General features: G+C 44.1%; 1 protein-coding gene across 1 annotated transcript in view; it reads left to right on the top strand.

Annotated features, from left to right (window-relative positions):
- si:ch211-130h14.4 (uncharacterized) overlaps positions 1–19446 on the top strand; it is a 118186-nt gene that overhangs the window by 8828 nt on the left and 89912 nt on the right. Inside the window, exon 2 of the mRNA XM_055639991.1 lies at positions 6284–6371. Coding sequence (XP_055495966.1) covers positions 6300–6371 — 72 coding nt within the window. The 5' untranslated portion in view covers positions 6284–6299. The remainder of the gene's footprint in view (positions 1–6283; positions 6372–19446) is intronic.

Raw genomic sequence — 19446 nt, 5'->3', positions numbered from 1 at the left:
ATTTGGATTATTGTGAGTAGTTTTGGGCCCCAACATTATTTTCGAGAAAAACAGTGGAAAAGGCCCTTCGGCCCACCAAGCCCATACTATCTATCATCCAGTACATGGTTATGGGCCTGTACTGGATGAGGGAGGGAGGGGGGGATCTCCTTCAAATCTACCAAATAATAGTCTGGATAGAGTGGATGTGGAGAGGAAGTTTCCACTATTGGGAGAGCCTAAAGACTAGGGGGCACAGCCCCAGAACAAAAGGACATATTTAGAATGGAGATGATGAGGAATTTATATTGGCAGAGGGTGGAGAATCTGCAGAATTCATTGCCACAGAGGTAGTCTTTTTTTTTTAAAGCGGAGATTAATAGGTTCTTGATTAGTAAGAGTTTCAAAGGTTACAGGGAGAAGGTGGGAGAATGGGGGTGAGAAGGAACAATTAAGCTGGCTTGATGGTCCACTTCTCCACTATGTCTTATGTATAGTATAGTATAGTATATCTTTATTGTCATTTTCCTGAGTACCCAGAGGAAACAAAAAAACGTTGCTGAACCAGTGTCCATTCAGTGTGCAGTAAAAAATAAATAGAAATAAAAATACATATATCATGAACAAATTAAACACTCTACTATCTACTAAACATCAACAGGCGTTCCGATCGACAGCTGCTGCAGTGTGTCCAGGTTGGTGGTTGGTGCGCGATACTTTGGCAGGGGGCAAAGTCCGTTTATCAGTCTTATAGCCTGTGGGAAGAAGCTGAGGAGATCCTGCTGGTTTTGCAGCTAATGCTCCTGTACCTCTTCCCAGATGGCAGGATGGAGAAAATGTGATGCGATGGGTGGTAAGGGTCTTTGATGATGGAGATGGCTCTGCTGATACATCTCTTCCTGTATATGTCCAGCAGGAAAGGGAGTGGAGCACCAATAATCCTGCTGGCGGTCTTCACAATCCTGTTTAGTTGGGCCGTTCGTACGCCTTGCAGCTCCCGAACCAGGAAGTGATCCTTCCATTTGGTTAAATGTAATGTCGAATGTCCCCCTATAAAAATGTAGGTGTGTAGTGGGGAGACCTGCTTTCCGTAGTCTTCGGAGAGGGTGTAGTCGCTGCTGGGCTCTCTTGACCAGTGCTGTGGTGTTGGCCGTGGACGTCAGGTCATCTGACAGGTGTAGTCCTAGGAACTTCACGCTGCTGACCCTTTCCACATCAGCTCCATCGATGTGCAGAGGTGTATGGTGTTGTTTTCCCGCCCTCCTGAAGTCAACCACCATCTCTGATCATCTCTGATCTGATTTACAGTCTTAAGGAGGTTAGTATTAACGGAAAGTAATAATAATATCTAACAATAGTATTAATATTAATAATAACAAGTTCATCATAAGTACAGCATAGTACTAATATCTAACAATAAAATATATTATTACTACTATGCCTTATGATCTGATTTACAGTCATAAGGAGGTCAGTATTAACGGGAAGGCGAGGAATCTGATAGAAATGAATGCTCTTCAGACCGTATAAATACTGGGATCCCACAGAAGACAGAATAGGCTATGGTGTTGGCATCCACAGAAGGTGGGTAAGGCGGTGGCTGCGGGCGGGCGAGCCGCAGGAGGTGAGATGCCTTTGATGAAGCGTCTCTCATCTCCCCGAGCAACCACTATGCGGAAGTTGGCGGACCGTTCCCGCTAGGGGTGAGTACACCACTGCTCCTCCACAAGTCTTTGTGCTCTTATTTAAACTCTGCCGTTTTCACCTTCTTGTTGGAAGATTTGGTTTTGGAAGCACCCTGTTCTTTCCTTATCTCCCTCCCTTGTCTCCGTGTCTCCCTCTCCCCTGACTCTCAGTCTGAAGAAATGGTGCTGCCTCACCCGCTGAGTTTCTCCAGCATTTTCGTCGAGTCTCGACCCTTCTCTCCAGAGATGCTGCCTGTCCCGCTGAGCTACTCCAGCATTTGTGTTTATCTTCGGTGGAAACATATAATGTAATCTTTTCTTTGACAACTAAACGCGCAAGTACTGCCTGAAAGATCCCCGATTCACAAAATCTAAAGCCATCGTGCATTTTAAGCATTTAGCGTCTAGATCTTGCATGCTCTTTCTACCTATTCCACGCCGGACGCTGCCACCTGATGCAGTCCGCTCACGTTTCCTTAACGTAGTGTATCACCGGTGATTACAATGTTCCCAGTGGGTCTGTGGATGGTTAACTCTTCCAAATCGAGTTATGCCTACGCTTTGAAGAGCATTAGTGCTTATGGAGCATAAAACGGGAATTTAAGACACGCTGGTTCAAATGCAATCCGCACACGACTCCGAAATGCACTGCCATCCCTCCTCGCTAAATACTGTACGTTTCATATTCACACACACGTTAAATATAGGAATGTATGGTAACTGTCCATTAATATACACCAGCTTGCCAAAAATAACTTTGAAATAATGAAAACGGTACACCATGTGGATAAGGTAAATGAAATGAGAGAATCAGTCTGAAGAAGGGTCTCGACCTGAAACGTCACCCATTCCTTCTCTCCAGAGATGCTGTCTGACCTGCTGAGTTACTCCAGCTTTTTGTGTCTATCTTAAGTAAGTGATGATCCTGCTTGATATCCTCAACTAGAAGAAGCTCAGCAGGTGCCCGGTGCTTTTATTGCAACTGCAATTGAAGTGACCATGGAGACTGGCATTGTTCTATGAGCAATGATATATCAACGACCTATCTCTTGAAAGTGTAGGATAGAACTGCAGATGCTGGTGTAAATCGAAGGTAGACATAAAATGCTGTAGTAACAGCGGGGAAGGCAGCATCTCTGGAGAGAAGGAATGGGTGATGTTTCGGGTCGAGATCTTTGGACTGAAGCAAGACATATGGACACGGAGACGTAGAGAGATATAGAACAAACAAACTAAAAAGTAACGATGATAACGAGAGCACCCACTGAGTTACTCCAGCATTTTGTGTCTATCTTCAGTTTAAACCAGCATCTGCAGTTCCTTCCTACACTACTTCCTACACTACTTATCTCTTGAAGTCTTTGTTACCCAACATGTAATATGTTGGACCATTTTGTTGTGCCTGATTCACTTTCCTTTGTTGACATGGTCAAGAATCATCAGAGTCAAGAGTGTTTAATTGCCATATGAACCGAGAATGGAACAATGAAATTCTTATTGACTGCTGGTTTACCGGCCCACTAATGCAATAACCCACCCACTAAATGCACAATAATTAATAATACAACCATTCAGTTAACAGTAATACTTGGTAACCAGACTGTCCACATTCCATAGTTGCTGAGATAGGGTTGTGGTGAGGGTTGTGCACTGTGGTTCAAGAGTCTGATGATTTCCAGATAAAAAGCTGTTTATAAAGCAGGAGGTTGTGCTTTGCAGGCTCCTGTACCTTCATCCCAGTGGTAACAGTGGGATGATATGTGGCCAGTGTGATTTAGTTTAGTTCAGAGGCGCAGAAACTGGCCCTTCGGACTAAGTTCTCAGAGGGCCATCCACCCACACAGGCATCCTAAAGTACATTGGAACTGAAAGGGAATCTGAAGTTACCTCTAGAATAGCATTGGATTTGTTACATACATCAGTCTGGTCAGAGCATTCACTGACAACTTCGACTTACACGACTTGGTGGCCGATTGGGAAAGGGGGCGATGCAGCGAGACCTGGGTGTCATGGTACACCAGTCATTGAAGGTAGGCATGCAGGTGCAGCAGGCAGTAAAGAAAGCGAATGGTATGTTAGCTTTCATTGCAAAAGGATTTGAGTATAGGAGCAGGGAGGTTCTACTGCAGTTGTACAGGGTCTTGGTGAGACCACACCTGGAGTATTGCGTACAGTTTTGGTCTCCAAATCTGAGGAAGGACATTATTGCCATAGAGGGAGTGCAGAGACAGTTCACCAGACTGATTCCTGGGATGTCAGGACTGTCTTATGAAGAAAGACTGAATAGACTTGGTTTATACTCTCTAGAATTTAGGAGATTGAGAGGGGATCTTATAGAAACTTACAAAATTCTTAAGGGGTTGGACAGGCTAGATGCAGGAAGATTGTTCCCGATGTTAGGGAAGTCCAGGACAAGGGGTCACAGCTTAAGGATAAGGGGAAAATCCTTTAAAACCGAGATGAGAAGAACATTTTTCACACAGAGAGTGGTGAATCTCTGGAACTCTCTGCCACAGAGGGTAGTTGAGGCCAGTTCATTGGCTATATTTAAGAGGGAGTTAGATGTGGCCCTTGTGGCTAAGGGGATCAGGGGGTATGGAGGGAAGGCAGGTACGGGATACTGAGTTGGATGATCAGCCATGATCATATTGAATGGCGGTGCAGGCTCGAAGGGCCGAATGGCCTACTCCTGCACCTAATTTCTATGTTTCTATGTTTCTAAGCCAAACCACAATCTTGGTTAAGTTTTGTTTAGAGATTTAGTGTGGAAACAGGCCCTTGAGCTCACCGATTCCAACACTGACCAGCGATCCCCGCACATTAACACTATCTGAAATTCTCGGAGAAAACCCACGCAGGTCACGGGGAGAACGTACAAATTCCATACAGACAGTACCCGTAGTCAGGATCAAACCCGGGTGATGTGGGTCTTTGCTGTCTTTTGAAGCAACGCCTCCTGTAAATCATTTCAATGGCATGGATGTCAATGTCTATGATGGAGCGGGCAATATCTACACTTTGTGCATTGTTTCTGGGTGTTCGAGTTACCAAACCAGGAGGTGATGCCTCCAGTCAGTATGCTCGCTAATCTGACGAGGTTTGATACAATCTTCAGCGACATAGAGAATCTCCTCAATCTTCTAAGGAAGGTCTTGATGAGCTTTCTTTCTGATTGCACCATAGAAACATAGAAAATAGATGCGGCAGTAGGCCATTCGGCCCATCAAACCAGCATCGCCATTCAATATGATCATGGCTGATCATCCAAAATCTGTACCGATCCTGCTTTTTCCCCATATCCCTTGATTCCTTGTGCCCCAAGAGCATCAATGTACTATATTTCAGAAATATTCACGCCCAAAGACTTGATTCGCTCCACCGCCACCCCACTGATGAAGAAGGTTCATGGATCCTCAGCTCTCCCTTTCTGCAGTCATCAATTGGCTCCTTGGTCTTGCTAATGTTGAGAGCAAGGTTATTGTTCTGGCGAAGATGTAAATAGCTTGTTTTAAGCTTCAAAAACCACTGAATAAAGCACTTGATCAACTACTCTTTATTTTGACAAAACACAATTACAGTTCAACTACTGTACCTATCCCACCGCGGGATCGATCCTCGTATCTGCCTGATCAAGCCCTCTAGGCCTCGCTCAAACAGAGACACTCCAGAAGGTCACGCAGTCGCAAGCGCTCTCCCAGAAGCGGGACTTTGTGGCAGCGGACTATTATAGGACCTTGAGATGCCGAACCACATGGGGGTGGTCTCCTTGCAATCCAATTACAGGTATCGATTAACCCCATACATAACAAACATTCCCCTAACCCAATTATACAACAGCTAATACATTGTATTCAAACAGGGCTTCTCAGGGAAGCAAACATAGCAACATTCACCCTGATCTGCAAGAAAACCAGACAAGGCGCAATACCTCATCCAATCAACATTCGGCAAATTGTAACTCTGCAACATTATTTACAATTATTTACAAGGTGTATGTCTGCTTTGCAGTCATCCAATTTTCATTCAATGCATTTTGCACCTAATTGACAGGGTCTGTAGATGTTCTTATTCTTTTCCTGCAGCTTGGATCTAGGCTCTAGAAAAACTGGCACCACTCTGCAGGTTCCACAGAGAGCACTTCTAAATTGACCAAATCTCCCAACAGCCCTGAAGCTTTTACCCAATTTTAGAGTCTTAGCCCCTCCAATCTGGCCAGGATTAACATTAATAGACACAAAATGCTGGCGGATCCTACACACACTAGGGACAATTTTTACATTTACCAAGCCAATTAACCTACAAACCTGTACATCTTTGGAGTATGGGAAAAAATCAAGGATCTCGAAGAAAACCCATGCAGGTAACGGGGAGAATGCACAAACTCCGTACAGACAACACCCGTAGTCGGGATCGAACCCGGGTCTCTGGCGCTACAAGCGCTGTGAGGCAGGAACTCTACCGTTGCGCCACCATGCCGCCCTTCAGGTCTGCAGTCAACCAATCTAGAGGTATTTTGCAGAGTGCTCCACTGCCCGGGCATGCAGCTGGAGATGCGACACTCAGACTGGTACACTGAAGATAGCCTTACAGAAATGAATAACAAACTCCTTTTGTTGCAGCTATCCTTCAACTACAATGTGCACACACATGAAAAGCAGCCTTCCGTCTCTCTTGGATGCATACCTTCCACCACGGCTCAAGAAACAGGTAGAACCCATCATCTAATTTTCATTACTATGCTTCCAAATACAATGGCAAGTTGGTGGCTGGTTTGCAAGTTAGGAATAAATTACCTGGACACTTGTGCTGAAATTAGATCTTTTCATTTGATAATATGCTTTGCATTTGTTAAAAGAAAGATGTCAGGAGATGTGGGAAATTAAAAGAGAACACTTTTATTGCCATAATATCTTTCCTAAAATATCCCAAAATATTGAAGTTGATTGGTCTTTGTTGAGGAAAGCAGTTTCCCCAGTTTGAGTTCTGCATTTCAGAACTAGATGAACAATGAAGCTCCACTCAATATATTCCCAAGTGAATATAATCCCACCAATGTGACATTCTTATCCTTACTAACCAACCTTGCAATCAGAATTAAATGTCTAATTTGATTACTGACGTCAATGTAATTAGGCATGTAGCCATATTTGTGCACTGACTCTGTATCCTTATTGTGATATTCTTGTTATTTTTATTTTTTAATTGAACTGAAGCATACAAGTTATGACCAATCACATTTCTTCAAAGTGCACAGAGATAAAACAAAATCAATGTAGGTATATGTGGTAGGAAAGTGGAAGGATATGTGGTTAATCAAGCAAGTTGGTGCTGAGGTAAAAGATTAGCAATGAACTTAGTGCAGCGGCAGATTTTCATATCTTTCGGGAAATTAACTCAGTAGTCGCTAAAAGGATGCACAGGGATAAGGGGAACATCTTCGATACGGATACGAGCTGACTCACAGAGACCTTCAGAGCTTCTTCACAGATATGGTTTAAAACCACAGTCTTTTGATGAATAAATGCTTTATTGTTGAAAGAAAACAGTAAGATACATCCATGTTTCTTCCGACTCGTTGCTGCAATCTTGATCGAACTCCAGCTTATTACTTCAAACATTAAAATCTCCTCGTGTCTCCGTTACACTGGCATGATCTCCATTAAAACTCGCATGATCCCGCCTGATCTGGCGTGTGGCCCGCATGGTCCCGCAAGATCTGGCATGGCTCGCCTGGTCGATTCTTCCTGGCTCGCTCCAAATTACACTAAAAACTAAACTTCTGCGCAAGCATCTTAGCTCCAAACACGGCCAAAAACACGTCATAAATACCACACACAATATAACGGGCAGTCTAAAATTTAAAGACACATGCCATCATCAATGACATGCAAAACAGGCCAAATGGCCACTACACTTAGTGATTGGCAGAGCAGACATTATTGGGCTGAGTAACCTATACCTTGGTTTAGTTTAGTTTAGCTTAGAGATGTAGCTCGGAAACAGACCCTTCGGTCCATCGAGTCTGCACCGACCAGCGATCCCCGCACATTAACACTATTCTATACACACCCTTTTACATTAATACCAAGCCAATTAACCTACAAACCTGTATGTCATTGGATTGTGGGAGTAAACTGGAGATCCCAGAGAAACCCCAAGCATGGGAATGTACAAACTCCATACAGACAAGCATCCGTAGTCAGGATCGAACCCTGACCTCTGGCACTGTAAGGCAGCAACTCTACCGCTGCACCACCATGCCACCCTTCTATTTCTCCTCTTTCTATTCTTTGTGTTCCTAAGTGGATAAACAAGAAGGAATCATATATGGCTGTCTTCACAATAGAAAAAAACGGGATGTTGATTCTTTAGGCAAATGAAAATGTAAATTAAATGTAACATCTCCAAGTTTGCAGATGAATGTGAGGTTATCCACTTTGGTGGCAAGAACAAGAAGGCAGATTATTATCTGAATGGTGTCAGATTAGGAAAAGGGGAGGTGCAACGAGACCTGGGTGTCCTTGTACATCAGTCACTGAAAGTAAGCATGCAGGTACAGCAGGCAGTGAAGAAAGCAAATGGCGTGTTGGCCTTCATAGCAAGAGAATTTGAGTACAGGAGCAAGGAGGACCTACTGCAGTTGTACAGGGCCCTGGTGAGACCACACCTGGAATATTGTGTGCAGTTTTTGGTCTCCTAATTTGAGGACGGACATTCTTGCTACTGAAGTAGTGCAGCATAGGTTCACCAGGTTCATTCCCAGGATGGCTGGACTGACATACGATGAAAGAATGGATCGACTGGGCTTATATTCAAAAGCAGGAACTTTGGACGATCAGCCCTGATCATATTGAATGGCGGTGCTGGCTCGAAGGGCTGAATGACCTACTCCTGCACCTATATTCTATGTTTCTATATTTCTATGATTGATGTAGTTCAGTTGGACAATTGTAAAAATAGTGAATGGGATAAGTTTCGTAAGAGAGGAAATCTGAAATGATATTAAATATTTAAAAGTGCATAGGTGGATTGGCCTGGATGAAATGTATCACGGATTGTTAAAAGATGCAACAAAAATCTTTATACAGGAGCGAACATGGAATGATGCAGAGTTGCAGGTCAGCCTATAATATTGTTACTCACAAAACTGTACTGTAATACATTTTTGTGGTTCTTCAAAATCCCTCAGAAAACTTTATTAAACTTTCAATATCACCTCCAAGTTGTCCTCCAAGTTCTAGAATGTTGGACATGCACATGTAGATATATTACCATTCTTTCATTGCCAGTGGCTCAAAATCCTGCCAACTCATAGAAACCACGGGAGTATTGGTATTTGTAAAGACAGCTTCTCACTGCAACATTCAAATGGACAAATAGGGATGTCCATTGAATACAAATGTTACAGGTAATGCCCAGATTCCTCGGGCAAATAAAACAACTAACTCTCTAAATATTGGGAAGGGAGCAGTGAAAGAAGAAACATCTTATGGAACATCAGCTGAGCAACACACCCAGTGAGACCAAAAAATACATGGACTGATACACCAGAACGTTGGTAGTAACTCACTACAGAGAATAATTATGTGAATAAATTAAAGTAAACTTTGTTATAGGCAAGACCGAAATGCAGTCATCTTTGCAATGTAGAAGTTTATGAGGAGTGTAGATAGGATAGATAGGCAAAGTCTTTCACCCAGGGTCGGCGAGTCTTGAACTAGAGGGCGCAGGTTTAAGGTTATATATATATATATATAAAATATTATTTTATTTATATAGCACATTTTTAGTCAACTTGCATTGACCCCAAAGTGCTTCACATAATTACATTACATTTACACACAGGCAAAGGTGGGTGAAGTGTCTGGCCCCAAGGACGCAACAACAGTATGCACTCCAAGCGGGATTCGAACCGGCTACCTTCCGGTCGCCAGCCGAACACTTAGCCCATTGTGCCATCTGTCGTCCCACATTAGATGGAAGATATTTAAAGGAGATAGGAGGTGCAGGTTTTTCCACAGAGGGTATGTTGGAACTGCCTGACACAGAGATGTTATTAGCTACAAGGATGCAGATGGGACTTCAGAAGTTCTAAATGCATTATGTGAATGAACAAAGGACACAAAGTTTAGTTTAGTTTACTAGTTTCACATTAGTGGCACAATGTCTATGAGCTGGGATTCGTGTGATTTATTTTGGATATTACTGATTTTGTACATGCCATTGAAATAGCCATCAAAAATGCCAAGGGTCATCACCTGGTGATGGAAACACAAGTCTCTTTTCCCCTTATTTAGTTCCCACATTAGGCAACTAGGTGGCGCAGTGGTAGAGTTGCTGCCTTACACTGCCAGAGACCCGGGTTCGATTCTGACCGCAGGTGCTGTCTTTATGGAGTTTGTATGTTCTCCCCGTTGACCTGCATGTGTTTTCACCAGGATCGCTGGTTTCCTCCCACGCTCCAAAGGACGTGCAAGTTTGTGGGTTAATTGGCTTGGTAAAATGATGAAATTGGCCCAAGTATATGTAGGATAGTGTTAATGTGCGGAGAGGGATCGCTGGTCGGCGTGGCCTCGGTGGCTGGAGGGCCTGTTTCCGCGCTGTATCTCTAAACTAAAAATATTTGTGTAAGTGGTGAAGCACATGAATCTACCGAAATAAATTAAAATGTTTCAATTCTGAGGCTATAGGAATACAGACCCATATAGTCTGTGCTTGCTATAACTGGTAAATTGGACGGATCGCATCGCTGGGATTTCATTCCTAACTCAAATTTGAGAATCAGACTCCAAGCTGCTGCTCTGATTCAGAGAGCCAATAATGAGCACCCTTCAAGCACAAACTAATTGCTGCCTGATGATTTTAAACATTGTTTGTGAGTCTCCATGGTGCACACTGTTACCGTGGCAACAGGGCCATAAATGCTGCGTCATCTCACAGGCAGTGGATTGGGAGGACAAAGGCAATGCTTAAATGCAGGATGGAATGAAGCAAGTTTAGTTGATTGGTAATCTTCTCTTGCTTGGGTTATAGTTAGTTTAGAGATACAGCGCGGAAACAGGCCCGTCGGCCCACCGTGTCCGTGCCGACCAGCGATCCCCGCACATGAACACGATCCCACACACACGAGACAATTTACACTTATACCAAGCCAATTAACCTACACACCTGTATATCATTGGAGTGTGAGAGGAAACCGAAGTTCCCAGAGAAAACCCACACGTTCATGGGTAGAATACAAACCCCGTACAAACAGCACCCGTAGTCGGAATTGAACCCGGGTCTCCACCGCTGAAACTGTTGTAAGGCAGCAACTCTACCGCTGCGCCACCATGCCACCCTGTTGGGGAATGATTCCTACTCATCTAATATAAGGATAATTAGAACTGTATTGGTCACGTTCCCACAGAATTGATTGTCAATAAATTGCGACATTTATTTTGCAACATTTATAATGCAGATGCTGTTAAACAATTTGTTCATAGCTACATAAATCTTGTTTGAGCTATCTTGGATTTGTTTTAGATCGAGTTTTCAAATTGTACAGCATTTGTTCAGAACTATTGGACCAACTGATTTATGATGTGGCCTCATTTATTGCTCAAATAAACCTCTGCATCTCGTCTTCAAAATTGCCAGCACTGCAGTTGAGGTGATGTTATTATTGCCAAATACCTCAATGACAGGAATATTTCTCCAAATCCAGCTACTTCACCTAATGTGAAAACTTAATGGAGAGTCTAGAACCAGAGGTCATAGCCACAGAATTAAAGGATGTTCCTTTAGGAAGGAGATGAGGTGGAATTTCTTTGGTCAGAGGGTGGTGAATCTGTGGAATTCATTGCCACAGGAGGCTGTGGAGGTCATCAATGGATATTTTTAAGGCAGAGATAGATAGATTCTTGATTGTGTCAGGGGTTATGGGGAGAAGGCAGGAGAATGCGGTTCGGAGGGAGAGATAAATCAGCCATGATTGAATGGCAGAATTCACTTGATGGGCCGAATGGCCTAATTCTGCTCTATCACTTATGACCTTTAGACTTTATATCCTCAGATGTGGCAACTGTGTTTTCCTAACAGTCTGAAGAAGGGTCTCGACCTGAAATGTCACCCATTCCTTCTCTCCAGAGTTGCTGCCTGTCCCGCTGAGTTACTCCTGCATTTTGTGTCTACCTTTGATTTAAACCAGCATCCGCAGTTGTTTCCTACACAACTTTGTTTTCCTAATTGCCTGTATATATTCCATGGAGGAAGCACACCTAGTTACCCCATAACAAAGACGACTGAGCCGTTTTCATGATCTCTGTCAGAAGCCCTTCTGATCTAACTTTCACTTGCCTATATTTATTTTTCAGCCTTAAAATGTAGTTTGTGTCAACTTTAATGGTGATCTCTCTGTTCTCCTCATAAACCACGGCCCATAAGATTATTGAGTTGATCAGAAACTATTGAGTCTGAAGATGGGTACCTAACAATGTTCTCCAGAGATGAACCGCTGAGTTACTCCAGCACCTTGTGTGACTTCTGATCAGAACATATTACCAGGCACAGCAGGTCAAATGCACTGTCTGAATTCCCGTGACAGTTCCACTCCCTTCATCTTATATGGTTATATGTTATATGGTTATATTAAATTTCTTCCATCTGGCATATAAATTCATGACTGAGATTTAAAAATCATGTTATAACCATAGTTGTACAGGGCCTTTGTTGGACCACACCTGGAGTTCTGTGTACAGTTTTGGTCTCCTAATTTGAGGAAGGTCATCCTTGCTCTTGTGGTAGTGCAGCGTAGGTTCACCAGGTTAATTCCCGGGATGGCGGGACTGTTATATGATGAAAGAATGGGTCAACTGGGCTTGTATTCACTGAAATTTAGAAGGATGAGGAGATCTTATAGAAACATATAAAATTCTCAAGGGATTTGACAGGCTAGATGCAGGAAACATGTTCCCGATGTTGGGGGAGTCCAGAACCAGGGGTCACAGTTTAAGAATAAGGAGTAGGCCATTTAGGATTGAGATGAGGAAAAACCTTTTCATCCCGAGAGTTGTGAATCTGTGGAATTCTCTGCCACAAAAGGCAGTGGAGGCCAATTCACTGGATGTTTTCAAGAGAGAGTTAGATTTTGCTCTTATGGCTAAAGGGGTCAAGGGATATGGGGAAAAAGCAGGAATGGAGTACTGTTGAGTAACTCAACAGGACAGGCAGCATCCTTGGATAGAAGGAATGGGTGACCTTCTTCAGACTGAGAGTCAGGGGAGAGGGAGACACAGAGTGGCAGGGAATGGGCAATCACTTTTACCACTGTTACCTCTGAACAATGCGGTCCATTGAATATTTAGTTTAAAAATAATGATTATGGAGAGAGAATAACACAAAATATAGACAATTTGGACGGCTTATGACATGATTGTCCAAAATAAATGGTCATTTTAATCATCTTGCTTCTGGAACGTGATCGATTGGAAAGTTGCATTTGTGGTGAATTTGAACCCCATATCGGCAGGAAGAACACTGCCGGTTCGTATGGGGCCCAAATAACATTTTCGCAACTTAAAATTAGATTAAAGCCATCCCAAGAAGCAAGATTATATGGAAAATATACGACTTGCCCTTTGTTTTGTCCTGTTCTTGCGATCCGTCACGTTATAGGCGTTCAAAGTAGCTTTTTCCTTTAATCTAGCGATTAAATTGTCCAGCGATTTAAAATAATTAAAAAAATAAAATAAAATAAAAACGCGGACGGAAGCCCGATCGATTTTTCTTCATCAGCTAGCAGCCCGAGGAAATCCGCCTCCGACAAGCTAGACAAATCTGCAATTTAATCCCGCCCTCCCCCCATCCCCACCCTCAAAGGCGCCAGAGTCGCGCACATGGCCAGTGGCTGAACTGCACGCCGCTGAAGGTAGGTTTTGTAACATCGCTACATATGGGGCCCAAGATTGCTCACAATACTCCAAATGTGGTCTGACCAGTGCCTTACAAAGCATCAGCCTTACATCCCTGTTGGTCTTCTGCATCTTGCCTGAGGGGGCTGGAGCAAGACCGCAGATTGCTAATCCAGCACCATTCAGCCTACTTTGCAGATGTACGTGTAGAATTATGTAACTGAATCGATCGGGATTGAAGTGAGAGTGTCCAATTATATCACCCACTTTGTCTGCTCCTTAGTTTGATATAATGCGTGGAAGTGAATGTAACTCTTTGAAGACAACAGCTGCCTTGAGACATGTCCAAGATGAACCTAAGAGTGGTACTAAGAATTCATTTACTTTTATTATGTACAAAGTCTTTGCAAAGTCCATTTGTTTCTTATCCCAGTCCTTTGGATTGGTGGAATAGAATGCAAAAATTGTAATGTGGGTGGAAATCACGTTTTGTCTCAATGCACGCTGTTGCATAATCTCTTTTTTTCTTTTTGAAGGTTTTTAAGTCCAATTAATATCTTGTTTTATTTGTATAATATTTATGAGATATTAATCAGTGAAGATTAATCGGTTAAGATAAAGTTCTAGCCTGCTCAAACTTTACCTATAGCTCAGCTCCTCAACTATTGGCAACATCCTTGTAAATCAGTGAAGATTACCTTAAATATAAGGTAATGACGAAGTGCGTGTGAGGTGTCTTGAACATAGGTAGGGAGGGATTTAACCAGGGGGGATGAGGATGGAAATAACTTCGGTAGGGCACGAACAGGCAGAAACAATGGGTCTGCCAGGATAGTCAAGTTTGTGGATTTTGGGGAGAAGGTAGAATCAGGCCATGCGGGGCTGGGGAACGATGAGGGTGGAGGCTTGGGAGGGCAGGGAGCCGGAAGTGATGAAGTCAGTGATAGTGTTAGAGATAGTGGTCTGCCTGGTGTATTCTACGCCACATCTGCACCCAGGATGAGGTGTTCCAAACCAGGGCATCGGAGATTCCTCATTCTTTAAGAAACGGGGGTTCCCCCCTTCTACTATAGATGAGGCTCTCACCAGGGTCTCTTCTATACCCCGTAACTCTGCTCTCACTCCCCATCCCCCCCACTCGTAATAAGGGAAGTCCCCCTGTCCTCACCTTCCACCCTACCAGCCGTCACATACAACAAACAATCCACTGACATTTTTGCCACCTCCAACGGGATCCCACCACTGGCCACATCTTCCCATCTCCTCCCGTTTCTGCTTTCCGCAGAGACCTCTCCCTCTCAATTTGTCCCTTCCCACCCATACCATCCCCTCCCCGGGCACTTTCCCTTGCAACCGCAGGAAATGCTACACTTGTCGCTTTACCTCCCCCCTTGACTCCATCCAAGGACCCAAGCAGTCGTTCCAGGTGCGACAGAGGTTCACCTGCACCTCTTCCAACCTCATCTATTGCATCCGCTGCTCTAGGTGTCAGCTGATCTACATTCGTGAGACCAAGCGTAGACTTGGCGATCCCTTCGCCCAACATCTCCGCTCGGTTCACACTAACCAACCTGATCTCCCAGTGGCTCAGCACTTCAACTCCCCCTCCCATTCCGAATCCAACCTTTCTGTCCTGGGCCTCCTCCATGGCCAGAGTGAGGCCCACCGTAAATTGGAGGAGCAGCACCTCATATTTCGCTTGAGTAGTTTACACCCCAGTGGTATGAACATTGACTTCTCCAATTTCAGGTAGTCTGTAATGTCTGTTTTTATGTACCTCTGTGTGTCTTGTGTGGGGGGTGGTGTGGGGGGGTAAGGGAGAAACTGCTTCGGTCGCCTCCTCCATGTCACCTCCCCCGTGGCCTAGCGTCGAGGATTGGTGCGGCCTTTCCTGGAGAAGCGCCCGGGGCTTCAGCGGCAGGCGCAGGACGGACTGTCGTCACGGGCGTTGCCAGAGGGGAGCACTCTGTTCGTTGGCCCACGGCAGCCTGAAACCACGGTCTGCGGAGCTCCAGCTGGCGCAGCGTCCGCTGCCTGGGAACCCTCGTTGGGGACCCGTGAGGAGAAGAGCTCTGACCGCCAGCCCACAGCCTACTTCTACCGCAGGCGCGGCGGGGACTTACCATCAGTAGCAGGGTGTCTCACCGGGGTGACCCCTGGAGAGGAGCTCTGACCGGCCCTGCAGTCTGTGGTGCTTCTGGCTGCGGCGGGAACTTTAAATCTTCGACCGCCGACCTGAGGCCTACACCAACCTGAAGCCGCGGTCTCCGGTGGGGCAACACAGATTCTGGACTTACTTGGATTTTGTCTGGACTTTGCCTTGTCTGAACTTTCCGGTCTGGATTTTCTGGACGCCCGCTGCGGCGACTGCGGAGGGTTGAGGTCCCGACCACGGGGGAAAATGGAGGAGGTCTGGCCAAATCTTGTGCCTTCCACCACAGTGATGAATGCTGTGGTGGATGTTTATGTTAAATTTTTATTGTGTTTTTGTGTGTTCTTTTTCATTGTACCGCTGCTGGCAAATTCATTTCACTTGCACTTTATGTGCAATGTGACAAATAAAACTGATATTGGTTGATATTGATATTGAGTACCTGCATTAGGTAGTTGGGGCAAGTACCATAACAATATTTAAAAGACACTTGGACAGGTACTTTGATAAGGAGATTTTAGTGAGATATGGGTCGAACGCAGACAGGTGGGACTAGTGTAGATGGGGCGTGTTGGTCAGCAGGGATAAGTTGGACTGAACGGTCTGTTTCTCTATATTTAGAGAGGACATCATTCCAACTTAACACTGTCATTTTAAAAGTTACAGTTGAGTAACAGCGGGTCAGTCAGCATCGCTGGAGAAAAGGAATAGGTAGCGTTTCGGGTCAGAACCCTTCTTCAGATTGAATGTGGGGTCCCAATCCGTAACGTCACCCATTTATTTTCTCCAGAGATGCTGCCTCAACCACTGAGCTACTCAGCATTTTGCATCTATCTTCGCTGTAAACCAGCATCTGCAGTTCTTTCCTACACGAGAAAACTGAGTGGTGGTGGGAATTCATGCAACTTCATCGAGATGTACTGAAGCCATCAACAATATCTGAATGAGGCATAAATAAGAGGTTCCGTCCCTTGATTAGCGAGCGTGCGTCTACGCGTCACAACCCGAGGAGAAACAGCAAGAAACCTCACTCTGAGGTTGGAAGGATTTGACTAAGTTACACCCAAAGGCGAGGACAGTCGGCCACTTGTGGAATTCAAAGGCTGTGAGGTTTTAACTAACTACACGTTGTTCCCCAAGATAATTCATGACTTTGGACGGCAAAGCAGGCTGAAAAGACAGCGTTTAGGTTAGTTTAGAGATACAGTGCGGAAAAAACTTCAGACTGATCCAAAGTCAGAAAATGTCCTATGTCACCATTCCCCATTAACAGTAGCAGTTCCGTATGCTGTTTGCGTCATGTTGTAATACGTCGCAACTGCATGGAGGAGAACGTCTTTTATGTTTCTCCAGTTGTGGCCTCTACATGTTGCACTGAAGGAACCTACAGTGGGAATGATATTAATACACAGACACAATTTACTGGAAACCAACAATATGTCAAGAGTAACTCAGCGGGTCAGGAAGCATCTTGGGAGAAAAGGAGTAGGTGACGTTTCTGGTTGAGACCCTTCTTCACACGGCTGAAGCTTTTCGCATCTATCTTCAGTGTAAAACACCATCTGCTGTTTCTTCCTACAAGTTAAGGGTTTTAGAAGCTAGTGAGCTCCACCTAGTGTATTATTTTGGAAAGAAGATACATGAAGTCTGAATGAGCATAAAACATTTTAGTTGCATAATAACCAAAATGCATCAATCTGTGGTGCAGAGGGCTATCGATCAAAGATATTGAATTGAAATGTGGGAGTATTGGAATATTGGAATAGAAACATAGAAAATAGGTGCAGGAGTAGGCCATTCGGCCCTTCGAGCCTGCACCATTCGCTATTCAATATGATCATGGCTGATCATGCAACTCAGTATCCTGTACCTGCCTTCTCTCCATATTAGCCTTTAGCCACAAGGGCCACATCTAACTCCCTCTTAAATATAGCCAATGAACTGGCTTCAACTACCTTCTGTGGCAGAGAATTCCAGAGATTCACCACTCTCTGTGTGAAAAAAGGTTTTCTCATCTCGGTCCTAAAAGATTTCCCCCTTATCCTTAAGCTGTGACCCCTTGTTCTGGACTTCCCCAACATCAGGAAAAAATATTTTTTTAAGTTAAAGGCTTGGATGTAGGGAGGATGTTTCCACCAGTGGGAGAGTCTAGGACTAGAGGATTAAAGGAAGTTCCTTTAGGAAGATGAGGAGACATTTCTTTAGTCAGAGGGTGGTGAATCTGTGGAATTCTTTGCCACAGAAGGCTGTGGAAGCCAAGTCAGTGGATATTTTTAAGGCAGAGATAGATAGATTCTTGATTTGTATGGGTGTCAGGGTTTATGGGGAGAAGGCAGGAATATGGGGTTAGGAGGGAGAGATAGATCAGCCACAATTTGTTGGTGGAGTAGACTTGATGGGCCGAATGGCTTAATTCTGCTCCTATCCCTTATGATCTTATGTCTGAATCCAATATCCAATCTAAATTTCTGCATGTCTAAAATAACCAGATGCACAATGTTTTCAAAATCACATATACTGAGTGCCGGATGAATAAAGTGAGAGAATGTAGCCCCTCTACCCTATTTGCAATCACGTTGTCATCTGCTAAACTCCAAGCAATTCTTGACTTTAATCTAAACATTTAATTCGGAAGAGTAAATTGATTACCTAAACTGTATCTATTTATACTCTGTGGTATCTATGGGGATCTGCCTTATTTATTTTCTTAGCTACTTTTGCAAAAAAAGACTGAGTTATCTTCCAATGGACTTTTTATGGCCTCAACCATGTGTACATGAAGTGTGTGCAGGAAGGAACTGCAGATGCTGGTTTACACCAAAGATAGACACAAAATGCTGGAGTAATTCAGCGGGACAGGCAGCACCTCTGGATAGAAGGGATCGGTGACGTTTCAGGTCGAGACTCTTCTTCAGACTGAGTCAGGGGAGAGGGAGACACCGAGATAAGGAAGGGTAAGACATCAAAAGAGATGAAGGTCAAGGAATATGTAAAATAGATCATTGTTAGCTAGGAGAAGGTGACAATAAAACAAACAGAGATCCCTTCAATCCAGAGATGCTGCCTGTCCCGCTGAATTACTCCAGCATTTTGTGTCTATCTTTGGTGTAAACCAGCATCTGCAGTTCCTTCCAGCACACACTTCATGTACACATGGTTGAGGCCATTAAATGTCCATTGGAAGAGAACACAGTCTTTTTTAATCTAGGGGGACAGTCAGACTGGTCGAAGAACTGGGAAGGGGGAGGGATAGAGAGAGAGGGAAAGCAATTCTCTCCAGAGTCGCTGCCTCACCCGTTGAATTAGTCCAGCATTTTGTGTCTACCTTCATATCGCTGGGCTGTAAGCTGCCCAAGCGAAATATGAGGTGCTGTTCCTACAATTTGCACTGGATCTCACTCTGACAGTGCTGTAATCCAATAGTCCAGCACTCCACTATACTGCGCTGAAGTCACTGCCTCCATTCCCGTACTCAAATAAAAGGAAAGCTGTGTAGATCTAAACTTTTGGAACAGTGGCTATAACTTGAACTGTCAGCATTGTAAAATTGTTTCTGCTTTAGGAATAAATGAAGCGAGGGTGAAAACCTTGTTAAAGTGTTATATAAGAAGCTGGTTTGTCATTGACATGATTATATCATTTCATTCCAAGTTTGTAAAGCATGAAGTAGCGTGACCTGTCCGTGCATCATCAGTACAGATCTACCTGCCAAGATCATTTTATCAATGCACGCAAAACA

This window comes from Leucoraja erinacea, chromosome 8 (assembly GCF_028641065.1).
Source record: "Leucoraja erinacea ecotype New England chromosome 8, Leri_hhj_1, whole genome shotgun sequence".
Classification (NCBI taxonomy): domain Eukaryota; kingdom Metazoa; phylum Chordata; class Chondrichthyes; order Rajiformes; family Rajidae; genus Leucoraja; species Leucoraja erinaceus.
This window is presented reverse-complemented; position numbering and strand designations above follow the sequence as displayed.